This window comes from Tursiops truncatus, chromosome 8 (assembly GCF_011762595.2).
Source record: "Tursiops truncatus isolate mTurTru1 chromosome 8, mTurTru1.mat.Y, whole genome shotgun sequence".
Classification (NCBI taxonomy): Eukaryota; Metazoa; Chordata; class Mammalia; order Artiodactyla; family Delphinidae; genus Tursiops; species Tursiops truncatus.
In genome coordinates this window covers 44,907,197-44,925,332 of record NC_047041.1, presented here as the reverse complement: position 1 = coordinate 44,925,332, position 18,136 = coordinate 44,907,197, and the positions used below count along the sequence as shown (strand labels likewise).

At 34.7% G+C, this 18,136-nt stretch overlaps 1 protein-coding gene and 1 pseudogene across 2 annotated transcripts in view; one reads left to right on the top strand and one right to left on the bottom strand.

Moving 5' to 3' along the window:
- Positions 1-18,136, top strand: part of TMEM135 (transmembrane protein 135) — a 241,790-nt gene that overhangs the window by 214,798 nt on the left and 8,856 nt on the right. Inside the window, exons 7-12 of one of the 2 annotated variants that reach the window (XM_019948728.3) lie at positions 2,260-2,301; positions 5,252-5,398; positions 7,829-7,898; positions 11,097-11,264; positions 16,405-16,468; positions 17,453-17,529. In XM_019948728.3, coding sequence (XP_019804287.1) covers positions 2,260-2,301; positions 5,252-5,398; positions 7,829-7,898; positions 11,097-11,264; positions 16,405-16,468; positions 17,453-17,529 — 568 coding nt within the window. The remainder of the gene's footprint in view (positions 1-2,259; positions 2,302-5,251; positions 5,399-7,828; positions 7,899-11,096; positions 11,265-16,404; positions 16,469-17,452; positions 17,530-18,136) is intronic. The other variant, XM_073808329.1, reaches the window with a different exon arrangement.
- On the bottom strand, positions 14,878-16,201 carry LOC109552326 (dihydrofolate reductase pseudogene; annotated as a pseudogene).

The following is an 18,136-nucleotide window of genomic DNA, read 5'->3' as shown; positions in this document are numbered from 1 at the left end:
TATTTGTTGAATAAATCAGCGAGCCTTAATACACGAATGGAGAATGTGATTTGATTTACATTATAATAACGGAATCCATCAAACAGTGAGGCACCTTTTAATGGGCTCTGTTTTGTATAAATCTTTATGTTTATATCATACTTTTTACATTTAACGCAGATTACAATAGTGTTTCATAGTTAGATTAGGGCTCAGACAATACTTTCGGTGTCAAAATGCAGGGCAGTATTACTATTTTAAAGTTTCTTTTTCTGGGAATAATTACTTTTTTGTCCTTTTGACATAGACATCTGACCCTCAATTACATTAACAGACCTTATACACATGAATGGAAAGAAGAATAGCCCCTTTTGAATCCATGCTAAGACTTTATCAATATGAAGTGCTTCCCACAGGGTTCTGCTGAAAGAACCAAACTTCCATCATAATGAAATTGCAGATTCATTTGTAGATGCCCTTTTATATTTGAAAGCTACTTTTTGATGTTTGGTCTGCAGTTAGATTTATTGTTTAAGGTCACAAATATGCAATCATGACCAGACCAAGTTGTCAGAATCCTTTATCTATTCAGCATTGCACAAAGACAAATGGCTATCTTTTAACAATAACATACCAGAGCCAAAATTTGTTCCCAGTTGTACATAATCTTTTAATCAATCTGCTTTCTGTTTTCTAGTCAATAGACTCCCAGCCTAACCCCTCACCACCCCACCTATCTAGAAATTACTCAGTTATGGGTTTTAAATTACTGAGAAACACTTTCTTCAGATGGAAACAGATAACTTTAAGAATTTTAATGCTATAATTTTCCCATACACGCTTTAACTTTAACATATGAATTATTTTGCCTTTGTCCTCATTCTATACAGAGTAGATAATTATATAGTATGTTAGCTAAATTCTCTGGTTACATTCTCACTGTTAACATGACCACAAAGTAGATTATGTTGCTTAATTGAATTCTTAAGTGCTTTAAAACATCTCAGTGCACATGGATTAAGTTTTTCCCTGAGATTCTATGTCCTCCAATAAAAATATATATTTAAAAATTTTTAGATAGATTTCTTATATTTTTGTTCATTTCCTTTGTGACCTTTCATATAAAAGGCATACAGAAAGAATTGTCCAGTTAGATTTAAGGCTATACTTTTTGTCTGAGAATATCCAGTGTCTAATATTAACATATGTTAGAGCATCATTATATCACCAATCTTTATAGTTTCTCCAAGGAATTTTGACACTAGCTACCCAAAGATTCTCTAGTAACTTGATCATACCTATAGAGCAGACCATTAAGACCAGGATAGTAACGCCCCCATTTTAAAATCTTGTTTAAATACTTTTTGCAGATGTGAGAATCCCCCCCTACCCCAGTTGCCATGTAGTTTGAGTCTTCCCCAGTTAAAAGGAATACACTGTTTTAGGAGGAGGTATAAGAGAAAACCATAACTTTTAAGTCAGATGAAGTCATTTTTTTGTTTTTCCTGAATTCTGACTACTATTTATTTTGTGACCTCAGGGAAGTTACCACATCTGGGGGGCCTCTGCACAGCTGTGGAGTAGAGAAACACCTATTCATAAGAGTTGTGGTATAATTGAATGAGACGACACATATAAAGGGCCCAAAACAATGCCCAGCAATAGTAAGCACTCAATAATATTTGGAATCTTCTCTCTGTGCTCTCCTCCTCCACCCCCTATTCCTCTTGCTACATTATCTGTTCTGATTGGGTTTACTCAGAAGTTAAAATTGTTAACTAAACTTAAAGCCTTTTTGTGCCTGCCAACTCTACATTGCTCTGCATCCACTGAATTAATAAATAGGGAGAAGTCAGGACCTTGAATTGACCTGTACATAATACCCAGCAGGTGTATGTGGTCTTTCTCTTCGCAACAAATTGCTCCCCCAGGGATTGGCTAGAATGAAGAATACTCCGCTCCCAGCCTTCATTTTAAGTCCACATGGATCCCTTAGAAGATTTACTTTAAATCTCTCTTCAACCTGCAAATCTGAGAATTGAGCCTTAAATTATGTTAATACGACATGGGAAGTCATTATCATTTTAATCATTTTGTGTAAGATGGCTTGTTCATTGTTTGTTGTTTGTTTGACCATTTGTACTGCTCAGATCATCGTCCTAAAAGAGTTTCACCTTTAAAAGAAAATCATTTTCAGGAAAAAATTTAATAGCTATTTAATACTACTACTTTATATCTCAAAACAAGTTATTTTATCATTGTAAATTTCTATTGTTTTAGGTGCAAAGATGGTTTGAAAGGATTTACATTCTCTGCACTTAGGTAAGTTGCATATTTTATTTATCTTTATGTTAAGAGAATTTACAAGTTTTTTTCAAAAAGTAATATCATCGTACATAATTGTAATAAATATTTATTGACTCCACTATTTAAGTTGCAAGTAATTTTAAAAGTCACAAAAGTGGCTTTGTGGACATTTCATTAACAGAGTAATTTGTTAATTTTCCCCCTAAAAATCAGTCAGTCAGCCACTATTTGGGGGGCCTGTTATGTGCCTTACAGTATGGGGTATTAAAGAAGATTACAAGAACTCTCTGTTTATGGAGCTTGGAAAGACAAAGCTACACATGAACAATTACTGGAAAATGAAGCCCTTAATTGTGTGGTACCAGATTACGGGCTTTGTTAGGGCAGGACTCGTGCATTGTCCAACACATTTTGTATTATAGGCTTCACTAGAGTCACCGGAGTCTTCTTTTCACCTCGTAGCCCATCTCTTATCACAGTAATTGGCACGTGGTCGATACTGTAGAGATGTTGGTTAGCATTGGTGTTGAATTTTATATTTCACCAAACATTTTCACATACATTAGGAAATTAAACTTTCTCTATTATTGAATAGAGTATTTTTGGTTGTGGAAATTCTTTGGTAACGGTAACTAAATCATAACACACAGCAGTAATTTCTTCATGTCATATTTTTCATTAAAAGATCATGAAACTTATTAGAAAATAGCTTTTTGTTGTTGTTGCATTCACAGATTAAGTGAATTAAGTTTCACTTAAATCAAGTTTAATTAATTAAACTTAATTAAATTAATTAAAGTTGAATTAATTAAATTAAGTGAATTAAGTTTCACTGAAATTAAGTTTCAACTTAAACTGAAAGTTGGTGACAAAATCAAAAGTTGGTTTTCCTAAAGAGAAAAACTCTGCCATTGTTCCTGCATCTTTCCTTAGACTCCCAGAGTCCTTGCCAAAACTCAGAACGTGTCAGATATTTGCATATGTTTTCTTCAAATCCACTTATAATGAAGAGCTGACTTGGACTCTTTGCACTTAACATTTTCTCTGTGTTACAGGAAAATATTCTGGAAAAATAGTTATTCACTCTTGCTAGTTCTGTAAGATAATAGTGGAAGTTAGGGGAATAGAAAGAGTCAAGGAGAGAACCACGGGAGAAGAGCCAGTGCAGGAATCTGAAGGTAGACTAAGGCTGATTCATCGTAGTTTAAAACATAGTTAATAATGTACAAAGTTTGGTGACTAAGACCCCAGGCCTTAGAGTTAAACAGTTCTGGGTTCAAATAATTGCTGATATTTTTGACTGTGGACAAGATGCCTTTTCATGTTAACTGTCATGGAAAGTATGGTACCTACTTCATAGTGTTTTGCTATGAGGGTTAAATGATTTAATCTTTGTCCAAGGCTCAGTGCTGTGCCTGTCATGTAGTAAATGCTCAGAAAATGCTCGCTATTACGATATTCCTTTGCTAGGTATTAATTAAATATTTATTATGTGCCCGACATAATAAATAACTAAATATTTATTATGTGCCAGGCACTGGGATATAATAACAAAGAAGGTATCTATAGTCTCACAGATCCCACAGTTTAGTGGGGCAGGGAAACTACTAAAAAGATGCTTCCAGTACTGGGGGATCACTGGGCTGTGAGAGCACAGAGGAAGGATGGCTCACTCACTCCAGCTTGGGGCAGGGGCAGCTTCTCCAAGGAAGTGAGCTCTAATCCGAATGGTAGGTCCTGGCCAAAATAGCAACACTTTCCTTTCAGTGTTAGGAAAGGTATGAGAGATATTGTATCTGTTCTAGCATAGTTTTACCTTGTTTATAAAGAGCACCATTCACACCCACGATTAGGAACCAAATTCTTTTGGACCAGCAGTTACCAAGGAGGCACAGCTGCCATCTGGTGACAAACAATCTCATTGCACGCCCCTTACAATTTGGTAAACTAGATGTTTTATCAAGTTTGTCCTAATGAGATGGGTTGCAATTGTTGATAGTAACAATTTTTCTCTCTTTTACGAGTATTTAAATTTGCCAGAGTTCCCATGTTCTAGAATTTTAGTGTAGTGTTATTGGTCTCCTGTTTTATCTATGTTTTGTGATATTTTCTGAAGGTTCAGCAGGCAGAATTGGCTAAGGAAAGCTTAGTTATTCTTTATAAGAGCAGTGACTCTTCTAGTGAAGGTGAAAACAGCAAAAATGAAAACTCTGATAAAGGATACTGATTGAGTGATATCTAATGGTTGGTAATGTTTTCTTTGTATTGTCTTTGGAAAAATATAGTCCAGTTTTGACGATAGAGGAATGGTGTCTTCTCCTGGATATTAGATTTTTCCAAAGAGAAGTAAGTAGATTAGAATAACATCAAATTTAAGATTTTCTAATAATGTGGGGAAGACACACAGACTCTTAACCACTTTCTGATTCTCATTCTTTAGTTCCCTCTATTTCTCATGTGCATATAGATGACCACCTACTGTACTGCAGCTGTTTTATGACTCAAAGTGACGTTAGATATAAATTTAGAGTAAAAAAATGAGAAATGCATTCAATTGTAACTGTTAGTCCATTTTAGAGAAAATAATAGCAATTTTGTCATTAACTAGTAGATCCAAGTTAATAGTTCATCTGCCTTTTTGTTTGAAAAAACTTTTAAGTTGTATAATACCTTAAAAAAGCGGTGACCTAAGTTAAAAGGGTGTTTCATCAAAGAGCTATGCTGTATTTGATTTTAAGATGCCTGCACTGTTAAATAAACAGCTATTAACATTTTCCGAGTATTCAGATTTCAAAAGCCTATTTTTTTAAAGGATGACTAGTTTTATATAAATTGTGGAAAATATTATTTCAAATGATAAGGTACTGTCCACAGTGTATTTGTATATAAACAAAATCAGTTTATTTTCTCACTGATTTTCTTTTTTTAAGGGGAAAAATGCCTCTCATTGTGCTCTTTTCTTTAGGTTCATTGTTGGGAAGGAAGAAATTCCCACACATTCTTATTCACCAGAGGCGGCATATGCACAAGTGGAACAAAAGACTGAGAAACATGAGGAAAAACCAAGAGGAACGAATATAATTGCTCTAGTCAGGAAGCTTGTGGATTCAGTGTGAGTTCTTTATCTTCATATTTTAGCACATTTTGTCACCATTTTATATAACATTTGTACCATGCCAAGGTATTTTTGTTTTCTTTTCAGGTAATATATATATATATTTTTTTTACCAGAAACTGCATAGAGTTTTATAAAAAGGCACACGATGGCAAGTGAATGTTGTTTATTATTTCTAGCAGGACTATAGACCATTATCTGCCTTTAAAATAGTTTTACATGAAATCGAAATACTTTTCTATTTCAAACTAAGCAGAGTTGCAGGGGGCTAGAATAGGGAACTTCAGGAAACAGATTAATATGTGCTAATCGAATGTTTCAAGTGTGGAAAGGAGAAAGAAAAATTCCAAGAGAGATTTAAGAAGATATAGATACAATAAGGAGCAAAGTTTAAGTGAAGGATATTTTGCAAGAGTGGAAATTTTTAGGGCTTTGGAAATAAAATAAGACATCTTTATTTGTATGTTATACAAAGAAGTCTATTTCATACAGATAAGTCTTCATTTGCATTTCAAATATTTAAGATACTTAAGAAAATAAATTTAAAGTTTTAAAATTAGAATACAAGCCAATAAAAATAATCTTGTTGTGCTATTTTAGAGAGTGTAGAGTAAGGAGGCAGTATAGAAAGTTAGGGGATCAACTACAGGAAGCTGACGCCGTTTAAGAAATCTGAAGACCTGTGTTTGACTCATTTTGCCCCTCCTGGCTTTGGGACTTTGAACAAGTGATTTAACCACTCTACATCCCAAAGTCCTCATCAGTTAACTTTATTAAGGAGTGTTGCGTGCATTAAATGAAATAACATAGGAGTTTGCTTCACTTACACGAGCACAGAGTAGGTACTCAAAACTTTTACTGAATTTAAAGACTTTGTCTCTTCTTCTGTACACCACAGAAGAAGGTAAAAGGAAAGAAAGGGGTGGTAGACGGCAGTAATAATTGTGGTAGGGGATCCCGTTAATGGGAATCATGTCAACAAGAATCATAGGGGAATGCAGAGAATGTGTGACGGGGGTGAATGAAGCCTTGGGTATCAGAGCTGATCGGGCCATGGCAGAACTTGTCAGAGTAGCCTCAGTGGGTCCATTGGTGTGAAAGCAGGTGCAGGATAATATAGAAGCAGAGCAGATGACATAGGAGACTGGCAGTCCAGTACTTGGGAAGCCATTTTAATGAAAGACTAGGAAAGATTAAATGACAGTGTAGTTGATAACAGAATTTAACTTCACTGGCAAAGAGAGTTTAATAATTTCTGTGTTAGTTCTGGTAGCCATGGCTGAGAGATGTCTTTGAAGAGGACACTTAGAAGTATGAAGAGTGATGATTTACATAAGGCAGTCCTTCTCTGATTCACCCCTTTTCAGGCCCCTAGCTTTAATCACTCAACAACTTCGCATGACCAGATATGTCATATCATTCTAACGACATAAGGAATGAACTATTGCTGTCACCCTTGACTAGGAAAGGCTGCCTGTATACTCCAGCTGCAGTGCAGCATTGAATTTCGGAGGTCTTTATAATCAATTTGCAAATGGAGTTAGAGAGCTAGGATATCACTCTGCAAGTTATTATCATAAACAAGAAAGAGTTAATGTGTTCCAACCATGAAGATCATTAATTAATTGTATTCTGAAAGAGTTATAAAGACTGCTTATTTTGGAACTGAACTCTTCAAAGAGAAAGGGGGAGAGTTAAACCCATATTAGATATTCTACTTACTTTTTTACGCCTGGAGTGAATAAATAGTCCTGGAGTAGACATACCAAATAACTAAAATAAGTGTGTCTTGAATAGTAGTCCTCCCAGCAGAAATGTTTATTAAACACTGGAAGACTAAGTTGTTTACGGTTAAATCACAACCTACTTTTGAATTCCTGCATGTTCTATTTCTATATTTATTTTAAAAACTGAATTTTAAATTCTAATACTATATCATGTTTCTTTCCCAGATGTTTTCTCTCAAATATAATTAAGTATAAATTCCTGTAACCTGAGCACATTCTCATTATGATTTTTGCTCAAGTACTGACGTCATGGATGATTTATGACCATTATACGCTACAATAAACAATTTAAAGCTTCCAAAAGATTTGGCAGAGTATAGAGATAACATATACATATTTTTCATATTTAGTCACAAATATTTACCAATATGGCTTTTCTGTTCCACATTCAAGTATTTTGACTGCAGTCACGTATTTTATACAGTGTGTCAAATGGTGAGCAGCAAAGGGAAAAAAAATCTGTTAGCTTTGCTTCTGTATGTCCTAAGAAATCAAAAGACGCACACATTTAGAAATGACTTGATAATGTTTTCTCCTTTTTTGGTTAGAGAGTTTTAAGCAGATTAACACACACACACCCACACGCACGCACGCATACACACACATTTTAATTATATTAGTTTTTTTGGTTTAATTTCAGATGTAAGCATGGACCAAGGCATAGATGTTGCAAACACTATGAGGATAATTGCATCTCTTATTGCGTTAAAGTAAGTATATAAAATCTACTTTAATAACCACAGGGAATATGTATAGAAAAAACTTATTTATTAAAACATAATTTCAAAGTAAGTGGAAAAGTTGACAATCATTGCTATCATTCTTTGCATTTGACTTGAAGAATAAGACACTTGTGAGAAATAGATAACAATTTAGCTTTTAGTATTCACTTACCAGATCCTTTGTTAAATAATTTTTACATTAGCTTACTTAATAGATGTAAAACTTGCAAAGTAGAAGGTGAAGCAACAACAACAAAAAAGAGAAAAAGTCAAATTAAAATTAAAATTTGTACTTTGCAATGTATCCTCATTAGAATACATCTTAGAACAAGGCCCCTGGACTGTGCTGTGTGCTGGGGGATCAGCAGTCACTCACATACACTGCACAATCTGGGACAGTGGCATTTGGTTTTGGACTTGTAAAGCTGTTACATTTTTTAAGGCATGACGGTAACTGGAGCATGTCCACAGTTGTTCTACATTAAGAAAGTTAGTTATGCCCACTGACATAAATTCCCCACTCCCTAATATATTAGTGTACCAGGGCTGTGCTCTCTCCCCATCCCCCATCCCATGCCTGCCACTGCCCCCCATCCCCCATCCCACCAACTCTGAGAAGGAAGTTAATTTTCATTGCAGTTAGTCTGTCACAGGTGGCACCATCTGCTACAAGTTCTTTAGTTTTGGATGGTGCTCTAACAATCCTGATGCTTTAGAAATTTATGTTCTTTCTTACAACATCTGATCCCCACTTTACTGATGATGAGAAGAACAGAGTTGTACAGCACCCCAAAAGACAGCCTCCTGACCGTCCCTCTAGAAAGGGAGGGACTGTATCACATTAGTGCCTATGAATGTGAATGCCTGTGGCCGAGTGTTGTTGGTGGCGCACCCAGGCCAACACTTACACCTTTAAAGTACTCAAAGACAGAACCAGGGGTAAAAGCAGTAGAGTATTTTTTCAGTTGTGAAGTAGTTTCTGACACACTCTTTCCAAATCTGATTTCCTGCCCCATTTTTAAAGTGGCAAAAAAGAAAAAAAAAAAAAAAAAAAAAGAATGTTGCTGGCTGCCTCAAAGTCTACAAGCTCCCAGAGAGGGTTATTATTCCCTCCAATTGGACATAATTCTAGTTCAGGGGGAAACTGCAGGAGGGGAACTAAGAAAAGCATTTTGACTAAATTAGAGATATTTGAGAAATTTGGGGAGAGGAGAGGTGATATTTTAAAAAAAGTATACGAGAAAGTTAGTGAGAATTACTGAGCTATGAAAAAATGTAGTCATTCTTTCAAGCGTGTACCAGTACTATAAACTTGCTAATTTATGTTTACATTGTTATATTATGTCCATGAATGTAGAATTATTTGGAGATTTGTGGGTGAGGAATTTATATCACAAGTATAGCAAAATATTTTGACAGTGCACCTCATTATTCCATGGACTCAGTTACACCTCATGTTAAATCATACCCCTGAGTGAATATTCAGATGAATTAACATTCCCCCCAACTCACTATACTCCATTCACATGAACTTTTTGTTGATACCTGCCAATCTCTTTTTTGGCTTTGTGCTTTTTGTCCAAGCTACCCAAAATGTTTTTCTCATGCCAGCTCCTTCTCTTTTGTGTCTATTTAAACGTCACATCCTCAGTAGCCTTCCCTTACCACTCAGTCTAATATAGGATGCCCTGTTAATTTCTTTCCCAGTGCCCTGATTACTTCCTTCTCAACACTTATTGTAATCTGTAATTACTTTATGTTTATTTGTTTACTGATTTTCTCTTCCTCTAATGAGCATGGAAGCTCCATGAAGGCAAGAGCTTTGTGTCCTCAGTACTCTATCCCCAGCATCTAGTGTGATGAGCAGCACATGAGAGACATTCACTGACTCTTTCCTGAATACATGAAAGGGTGAATTGATGGAAGGATGAATAGATCTCTTGAAAACAGTGTGAAATGGTTGAACATGAGTGTGATCTTTGAACCCTTAGGTTAGTATTATGATATTATCAGTGACAAGATACAGGTGTGACCACCTCATGCATTAAACAAACACTAGGCAGTTTCAGTTAAGCAAATGCATGATAATTCATGCTAATTGTTTGGACAATTTAATTTTCATGTTTTAACCAGGTATTAGGTAGTTTCAGGTAAATTAATGAATGTTTCTTCATAGTAACTCAATTTTTTTTTTAAAAAATAGAAGGCAGCCATACCGAAGATACAAACCTGACCTTTGAAACTTAGCAGCAAACACTGCTAAGAATGTAGACGTTTTTCCATTCCAGTGGGGGTGAAAGAGGAGGACGATGGGAGATCAGTATTACAGTGTATTGGCTGAATCATGTATAAAATACTATTCTTTTTGATAACATTTTGTTTTGAGATGACTGGAATTTTTCAGTCTCTCACCATTAAGTGACATCAAACTTCATTTTCCTAAAGAGTGAAATGAAATTGACCAACATTAGTCATCCTTTCCTCCCTTTTACACTGTAGATAGTTGCAGGTAATATGGAGAAATGTTGACAGCAAATGTGGATTTGTGGCAAATTTGCTTTCTCGGGTTTTCTTTAGTTTACCTTAAAGCTGCCATTCCCTAGAGATGTTTCAGCTTGACACATTGAGCACAGAAGTAAAAACCTAGATAGAATTATTTCTTTTCCTGGAAAATTCTTTAAACTTGATTGTTTAAATAGTTGACACCAAAGGTCTAAACAGATAATACAATTATTTTCTGTCAAAAGAATCTCTGTTCAAACTAATGATTAAGAGACATTTTCTGTTAAAATTTCCCAAAGCATTTGGTTTTGTTAACTATTTTTTTTGGAATTGCAGTGCTTTTGTTTCTAAAACTATTTGTGGTTTAGGGATTATAAATCCCAGTTATGTCAACAAAATGTCAAGAAGTAGAAGTTTGGTACATAGATAGACTTGGCCAGTGCTTGGGAAACTTTTTAAGACTTTGTAAATCATAGAAAGTATGTTTGCTGCAAGATTTCACGCTTATTTTTAAGGCAATTGTTTTAAAATTGTTTGAGGTTTAGGACTTAATTTTGAAAATGGCTGCGATATAAACTTGTCTTAATATTTTTAGTTCCGTTTTGATTCTGCAACAATAAAATTTACATCTATCTGTCTTCAAAATTTGGTTGTAAATCAGAATTTCCTCCCAATTTTCTCTAGGGTTTTATCAGAATGTTTAGCGTGGGATACTTGATCCAGTGCTGCCTCCGGATTCCCTCTGCATTTAGGCATCTGTTTACACAGCCATCCCGGCTATTTTCTCTCTTCTACAATAAAGAAAACTTCCAGCTCGGAGCTTTTCTGGGCTCTTTTGTTAGTATATACAAGGTAAGGCTTTCAGAAGAGGAAAGAAAAGTGGGAAATAAATAACATGGCTATTGTTAAAATGAGATACGGCCTTAGCTCATCTGTTTTTTTTTTTTTTTTTTTTTTTTTACTGCCGTACGCGGGCCTCTCACTGTTGCGGCCTCTCCCATTGCGGAGCACAGGCTTCAGACGCGCAGGCTCAGTGGTCATGGCTCACGGGCCCAGCCGCGCCGCGGCATGTGGGATCTTTCCCGGACCGGGGCACGAACCCGTGTCCCCTGCATCGGCAGGCGGACTCTCAACCACTGCGCCACCAGGGAAGCCCTGTCATTTTTTTTTTAATACTTCTTTCTGTAGTATTCGTAAATATCTCATCACCAAATATGCACATTATGTTGGGAATAGAGGCTGGAGATATTTCTTCTCTTAAAGCTTGAAAGTGTAGATATATTTGCATTTATACATAATATTAAAGATTTTCAAAAACTCATTTTCTTTTCTTCAACAATGTAGTCACTGAGAAAATATGAACTTCCTGATATTTCTAACATCAAAAGTGATGTATCTATTTGTTTTTTCTGAATAATTTTACTACCTGATTATTAATTTAAACATTTTCAGACCCTCCTAGCTGATATCAACCTTTGATAGAAAGAGTAAGGATTTTCTCTTGTAACTGATATAAGCAATGACTTATTTTCCATCTCCCACTCACTCACTCTTTCTACTGTACTCTCTCAAATAAACAAAGTTAACATTCTTCCACCTCTTTCTGCATGTTCCTATAAATGTACCCACACATATATAATAAGCACCTACCTAAACACATATATAGGGATCATCTGTGACATAACACTCTGCAATTTGAAGTAATGGCCTTTTGTTTAATGGGAATCACTAATATGTAAATCATATTACTGACATATTTTATTAAACATCTAAAATTGATATTCAAAATTTAAAGGTAAAATGTGTTAACTAAGGTCGACCTGTATGCATGTGCATGCATGTGTGCATGTGCACACACACAGTTGTTAAAAGAAAATGCTGGGAAAAACTGAATTCTGGAATTATTTTGGATAAGATGGTTGTGTTTCATTTTATGATAAAGTTTACCTATAAAAGGTAGATGTGGAGAAAGTATTTTGAAATGGAAAGGAAAGAGTGGCAAACTATAAACTATAGTTAATCACTTGTTATGAAATATTACTAACACTGAAAACATTTTCAATATGGTTTGACTAGGAAGCATTACTTATATCTTTGAATATATACAAGAGTTAATAGGGCAGAATATTGGTGATAATATGTTTATATTCACATTCTTTTTCATTTCTTGTGTCATAGAGTTTGTATTTACTCTTAAGATAAACCCTTAAATATTTATATGTGGATTATCTCCAACATTTTTAGCCCAGGTTGGTTATTCTCCACCATCCAGCATATCTGAGAGCCTAGGCTTTTTTGTTTGTTTACATTTTTGCTACTTATTTGCTTAGGTAATATAAACTAATGGTAATTAAACTAAGGAAAATGCAACTGGGTCAGAAAATCTATTATAAGAAATATTCATACAGCATGTTCCAAAGCCATATGTGATTTCTGAAAAATTTATCAATTTTTTGCATCTTCCTAAGAATGTAATTAAGAGAAGGTCAGGCAAACAAACCTTATTTCTTATGTGTCTTCTTGGTGAACTGACCCTTTTTCCATTTTGTAATGTTCCTCTTTATCCTGGTAATATTCCTTGTTCTGAAGTCTACTATGTCTACTATTAATATAGCTACTTTTGATTATATTTGATGGTATATTTTCCTTCTTTAATCTTTCTGTGACCTCAGTTTAAAGGTTGGTTTCTTTTAGACCACATATAGTTGGTTCTTACTTTTGTATCCAGTTTGGTAATCACTGTCTTTTAATTGGTGTATTTAGACTCTTTACATTTAATATAGTTATTGATATGGTTGAGTTTATATCTGTTTGTATCTACTTTCTTATTAGTTGTTTCATATTTGTTCCATTTTTTCTTTGCTCTTTTTTTTTTGTCTCCTTGATTTTGGGAGTATTTTTTAATGTATTTTAAATTTATATTAATTTTTTTGTATTTTTTATATTCTGTCATCACTATTGACTTATTATTTATATGTCTTAAAATTTAGTGACTGTCTTAACATTTATAATAAACATTTTTAATTTATTGGTCAATATTTTCAAATACTATTATACCACTTCAGTATAGTGTAAGGATCTTACCACATCATACTTGTAATTCCTCCTTCCCATCCTTTGTGCAATTCATTTATCTTTTCATATGTTATAAACCCCACAATATGCTGTTGCTATTTTTGTTTTGGACCAGGAGTCAGAAAACTTTTTCTGTAAAGGGCCAAAGAGTAGATATTTTAAGCTTTGTGGAACATATGGTCTCACTCATAACTATTCAGCTCTGATGTTATAGTGTGAAAGCAGCCATAGACAATAGATAAATGAATGAGCATGGCTGTATTCCAATAAAAATTTAGCACACTGTATTAGAATTTCATATAATTTTCATATGTCACAAAATATTATTGTTTTTTATTTTTATCCATTGAGAGGTGTAAAAATATTCTAGCTTATGAGCCATGTAAAAACAGGTGGCAGGCTAGATTTGCCTAGTGGGCCATAGTTTTCTGACCACTGCTTTAGACAGCTGATTCATTTTTATAACAATTAAAGGTAAGAAAAACATGTCTTCTAAATTTACCTTCATTTTACCATTTCCAGAGCTCTTCATCTCTTTTTTTATACGTAAATTCTTATCTGGTATCTTGTTCCTTCTGCCTGCAGAACGACCTTTAACATTTCTGGTAATGCAGGTCTGCAGGTGGTACATTTTCTCAGCTTCTATCTGTCTGAGAGAGTCTTTTTTTTTGTTTCTCCCCCCCCCCCACATTAACATTTATTAAACATTTTGAGTATTATACACAATTTGCTTCTTTTGCTTAGCAATTTTTGGCGTTTTTCTGTCAGTATTTTGTCCTTTTTAACTGCTGCAGATGTTACATTTTATAGACATATTGGTTAGTTATTTCTTATTTATCAACATTTGGGCTCTTTCCAACTTTGAAAAAAAATGTTGCAACAAATACTCTTGGGTCCATTTCTTTGTTCAGGACTAATTTCTAGAAGTGCAAGTTCTGGGTCCAAACCCAGAATATTTTGAATATTAATTGATATTGCTAACTTACACTCTAAAAAGTTTGTCCCAATTTATAAGGCAGAAAATGCTCTTTTTTTTTTGGATACTTAATCTAAATCTTTGCTAACATGATGGGTAAAACATGTTTTAATTTTCATTTTTTAATTCTGTGAAGTTTAGTTTCTAACTTACTAATTTTGGTTTCTAGCAATATTCATTCTCAATTTATTACCTCCTTGAATTTTTAATTTTAGCCATTATGCTTGATATTAGATTATTCTTTTTTGTAAAGAGCAGCCACTTCTTGTTTCATCATTGTAACATCTCATGGAATCTCACTGAAGATCAGAAACAAAGTCTTTTAAGGTCTCAGACCTTCTCTTTTAACCACCGAAAAGGTAGTGTCATACCTGCCTCTTTACTATCCGTGTGGAATATCCTGGCGTTCTCAACTTATTGACTCCCGGTCTGAGTGAACAGAATATTTTTCACAAGTGTGATATAGAGTAATTCACAGTCCCTCTTTTGATCTAATTTTAATAACTGAGTGCTAGCTCTTCTATTTATAAACTATTTCTGACCTTTGGACCCATCTGCCTAACTCCTAGCTCTATAGGCTCTGGTTTCAACTTATGCTACCAGGGGACTCTCCCACTTTGGGCTGTCTTGGTAGATATTCTACCCTAGGCCGGTGCTCGTAACCTATTCTTGACCCTTGATGGTCATTCAGGCAGTTACAGCAAGAAATGTTTCACGAATGGTATCTGATACAGTCTAGTTAAGATTAATGGGGAATAAAGGTACTTTGCTTAGAAATAATTATCCATAGATCTAAAGTCAACAAAAGTCTTTACAACAAAAACTACATAATTTTTTTGGGGGGGGCGGGGAGGAGGAGGCTTGAAATAGATCAGAAATAGATCAGAAAACACTTTCATATTAACTGTTCTTTCCATATTCTTCAAATATGCCTTTCTCCTCCTGGACATCAGAAGGAACACCTGGATATTCTGGGAGAAGTTTATATTTTTCCAAATCAGTTTCTGGAAAAAATGTGTCACTTTCAAATTCCTGCATGATCCTTGTCACAAATAGTCGAAGATGGCCTGGCCTGTTCATGGCTTCCTTGTAAACTGAACTGTGTCCCACTATCCAAACCATGTCCACTTTATTTGTTAATTCTGGTTGCTCAATAAGTTTTAAGGCAAGAAAATGAGCTCCCTGTGGAGGTTCCTTGAATTCTCTACTGAGAACTATATTAATTCTGTCCTTTAAAGGTCGATTCGTCTCTGGATTGGAGAACCAGGTCTTCCTACCCATAATCACCAAATTCTGTTTACCTTCTACTGAAGAAGTTGTGGTCATTCTTTGGAAATACCTGTATTCATTCCTGAGCAGGGGCCAGGGCAGGTCCCCGTTCTTGACGATGGCTCGTCCCCGATCTTGCCGATGTTCTATGTTCTGGGACCCAGCAACAATGCAGTTTAGCGGACGAACCATGACAGCAGCAGAAAACACTTCCGAGCTAGCACGTCACACCGATATGGGGATTACCCGCCAGCTTGGTGCGAAATTTCTGAGAGAGTCTTTATTTCACCTTCATATTGAAAAATGTTTTCTCTAACTATAGGATTCTGACTTGACAGAGTTGTAGCTTATCCAGCTTTTTCTCCTTGTTAGAATGGGAGTGATACTTTTCCCGGCATTCTACATCTAAGCAAAAGTAGAATTTTTGAATTCATTTTGAAAAATCATTACAATGAAAATTTTATGTATAATTTCTTAATAGGGTCTATCCAAACAGTAACGTTATAACAGGTTACTGTTCATAATTTTCCCAATCATATATTCAGTTTGATTTAAATAATATCACCAATTTGCCTCCAAGGTCAGCTAATGACTCACCCATTACAGATGTTACATGCATTTTTTCCCTAGAACTGAAACAACTGAAGTCATTGTATTTTCTTCTTGATACAGGGTACTAGTTGCTTCCTGCGCTGGGTCAGAAATCTGGATGATGAACTGCATGCCATTATAGCTGGTAAAGCAATGATAAAATGCATATATTACTATTGCATCAATCAGTAGTAGGAATGAAGCAGACATGGTTTTCAGATTCATCTGATTTCTTTGTATCTTCCCTTCTCTGTAATAGAATCCCCATTAAGGCACTAGTACAAACATTTTGTATTTGTGAAGTTTAACATGTCAAGGCTCTCTTGCCATCTGATGTTTTGGGTTGGCAATATAATGACTCGGGTATCTGTCCTGCTACAGGCCAGAAATACTAGGGAAAATGTGTCACAAAAGAACATAAAGACTTAAAATATTGTATAAGTGACTAGTGGAAGTGCAGTTAGATTTCTTAAAATATTCTGATTTTACCACTGGCAAGTGATGTATTTTTTAATAATAATTTTTTTAGGAACTCAAGTAACTTTATAAAAATAAAAACTAAACATTTTCTGTGAGTGCAGTATATGTATTACTTAAGTTAAATAGACAATTTTTCAGATATGTATTAGTAATAGCCTTACTATTAGTATTCCAGGCCTCCTACCACCTTGGTTTTCCATTTATAGAATGAAAGCAAGGGAGGGAAGTGTGATGACAGCACTAAACATAATTTGAGCTGTTAGGAGAAGAGATGAATGACTATTTCCACTTAAAATCAGAAATGGTACCAGTAACCTTTAAAAAATTATTTTAAAAGATCATTGTATTTGGCAAGACCACTGCTGTTTTTAAAAGTTAAATTTAGAATGTAGTTTCTTGTGATATGTGTATCAGAACTGTGGTTCCTAACTCTAAAGGTCAATGTTTAAGTTTAAAAATATGTGATAATAAATAAGAATTCACCCCATTTTAATGTCATCACTTATATTACTGTCCTTGATTTTGTTGTGACAAAAGGCAGTGCTACAAATCAGTTCTTTCCTGTTTAAGTGAATCAACATTTCTGAGTGACTTAATAACAAAGAAATACTTTGAGTTCTGATCAGTTTTGCCTTATTTGTTGTTTCAGGATTTTTGGCGGGAATATCAATGATGTTTTATAAAAGCACAACAATTTCCATGTATTTAGCTTCCAAATTGGTAGAGGTAAGCAAACATTTTTAAGCACATACAACCAAACGATACAGAGCTTTTTAGCTGCTTTGGTAGTAGAAGTTTCAAAAGCAAATTCTAATCCTATAAAAGTACTTACAAAGTCAGTTCTCCTATTTCTTCTTTTTTCTTTGTGTTATTTTCAAATATACACAAGCATAGGAGGAATAATGTGATAGCCCTCATGTACCCCATCATACAGCTTCAACAGTTAACAGCATTTGGCCAATCTCCTTTCACCTATACTGCTCCAAACCCCCAAGTACCAAGTTATTTTAAAACAAATCCCAGAGATCAAATCACTTCATCCGTAAACAACTGAGGAGAAAGAGTCCTTAAAAAATAAAACTAAAGAATAAGGACTCCTTAAAAACAAACAAATCATGAATGCCATCAGGGTATAATCAAAATACATGTCATTAATTTTAAAAACCTGGTAATTCTTTATTATTATCGTTATCCAATTAGAGCTTGCATTTTCAATATTACCTCACAAATGTCTTTTGCAATCCCTTTGTTTTAGTTGAGATCCAAAGTCTCTTTTTAGTTTATAATAGTTATCCCTCACCCTTTCTTCTTTTCTTCCCCCTTTCTTTTTTTT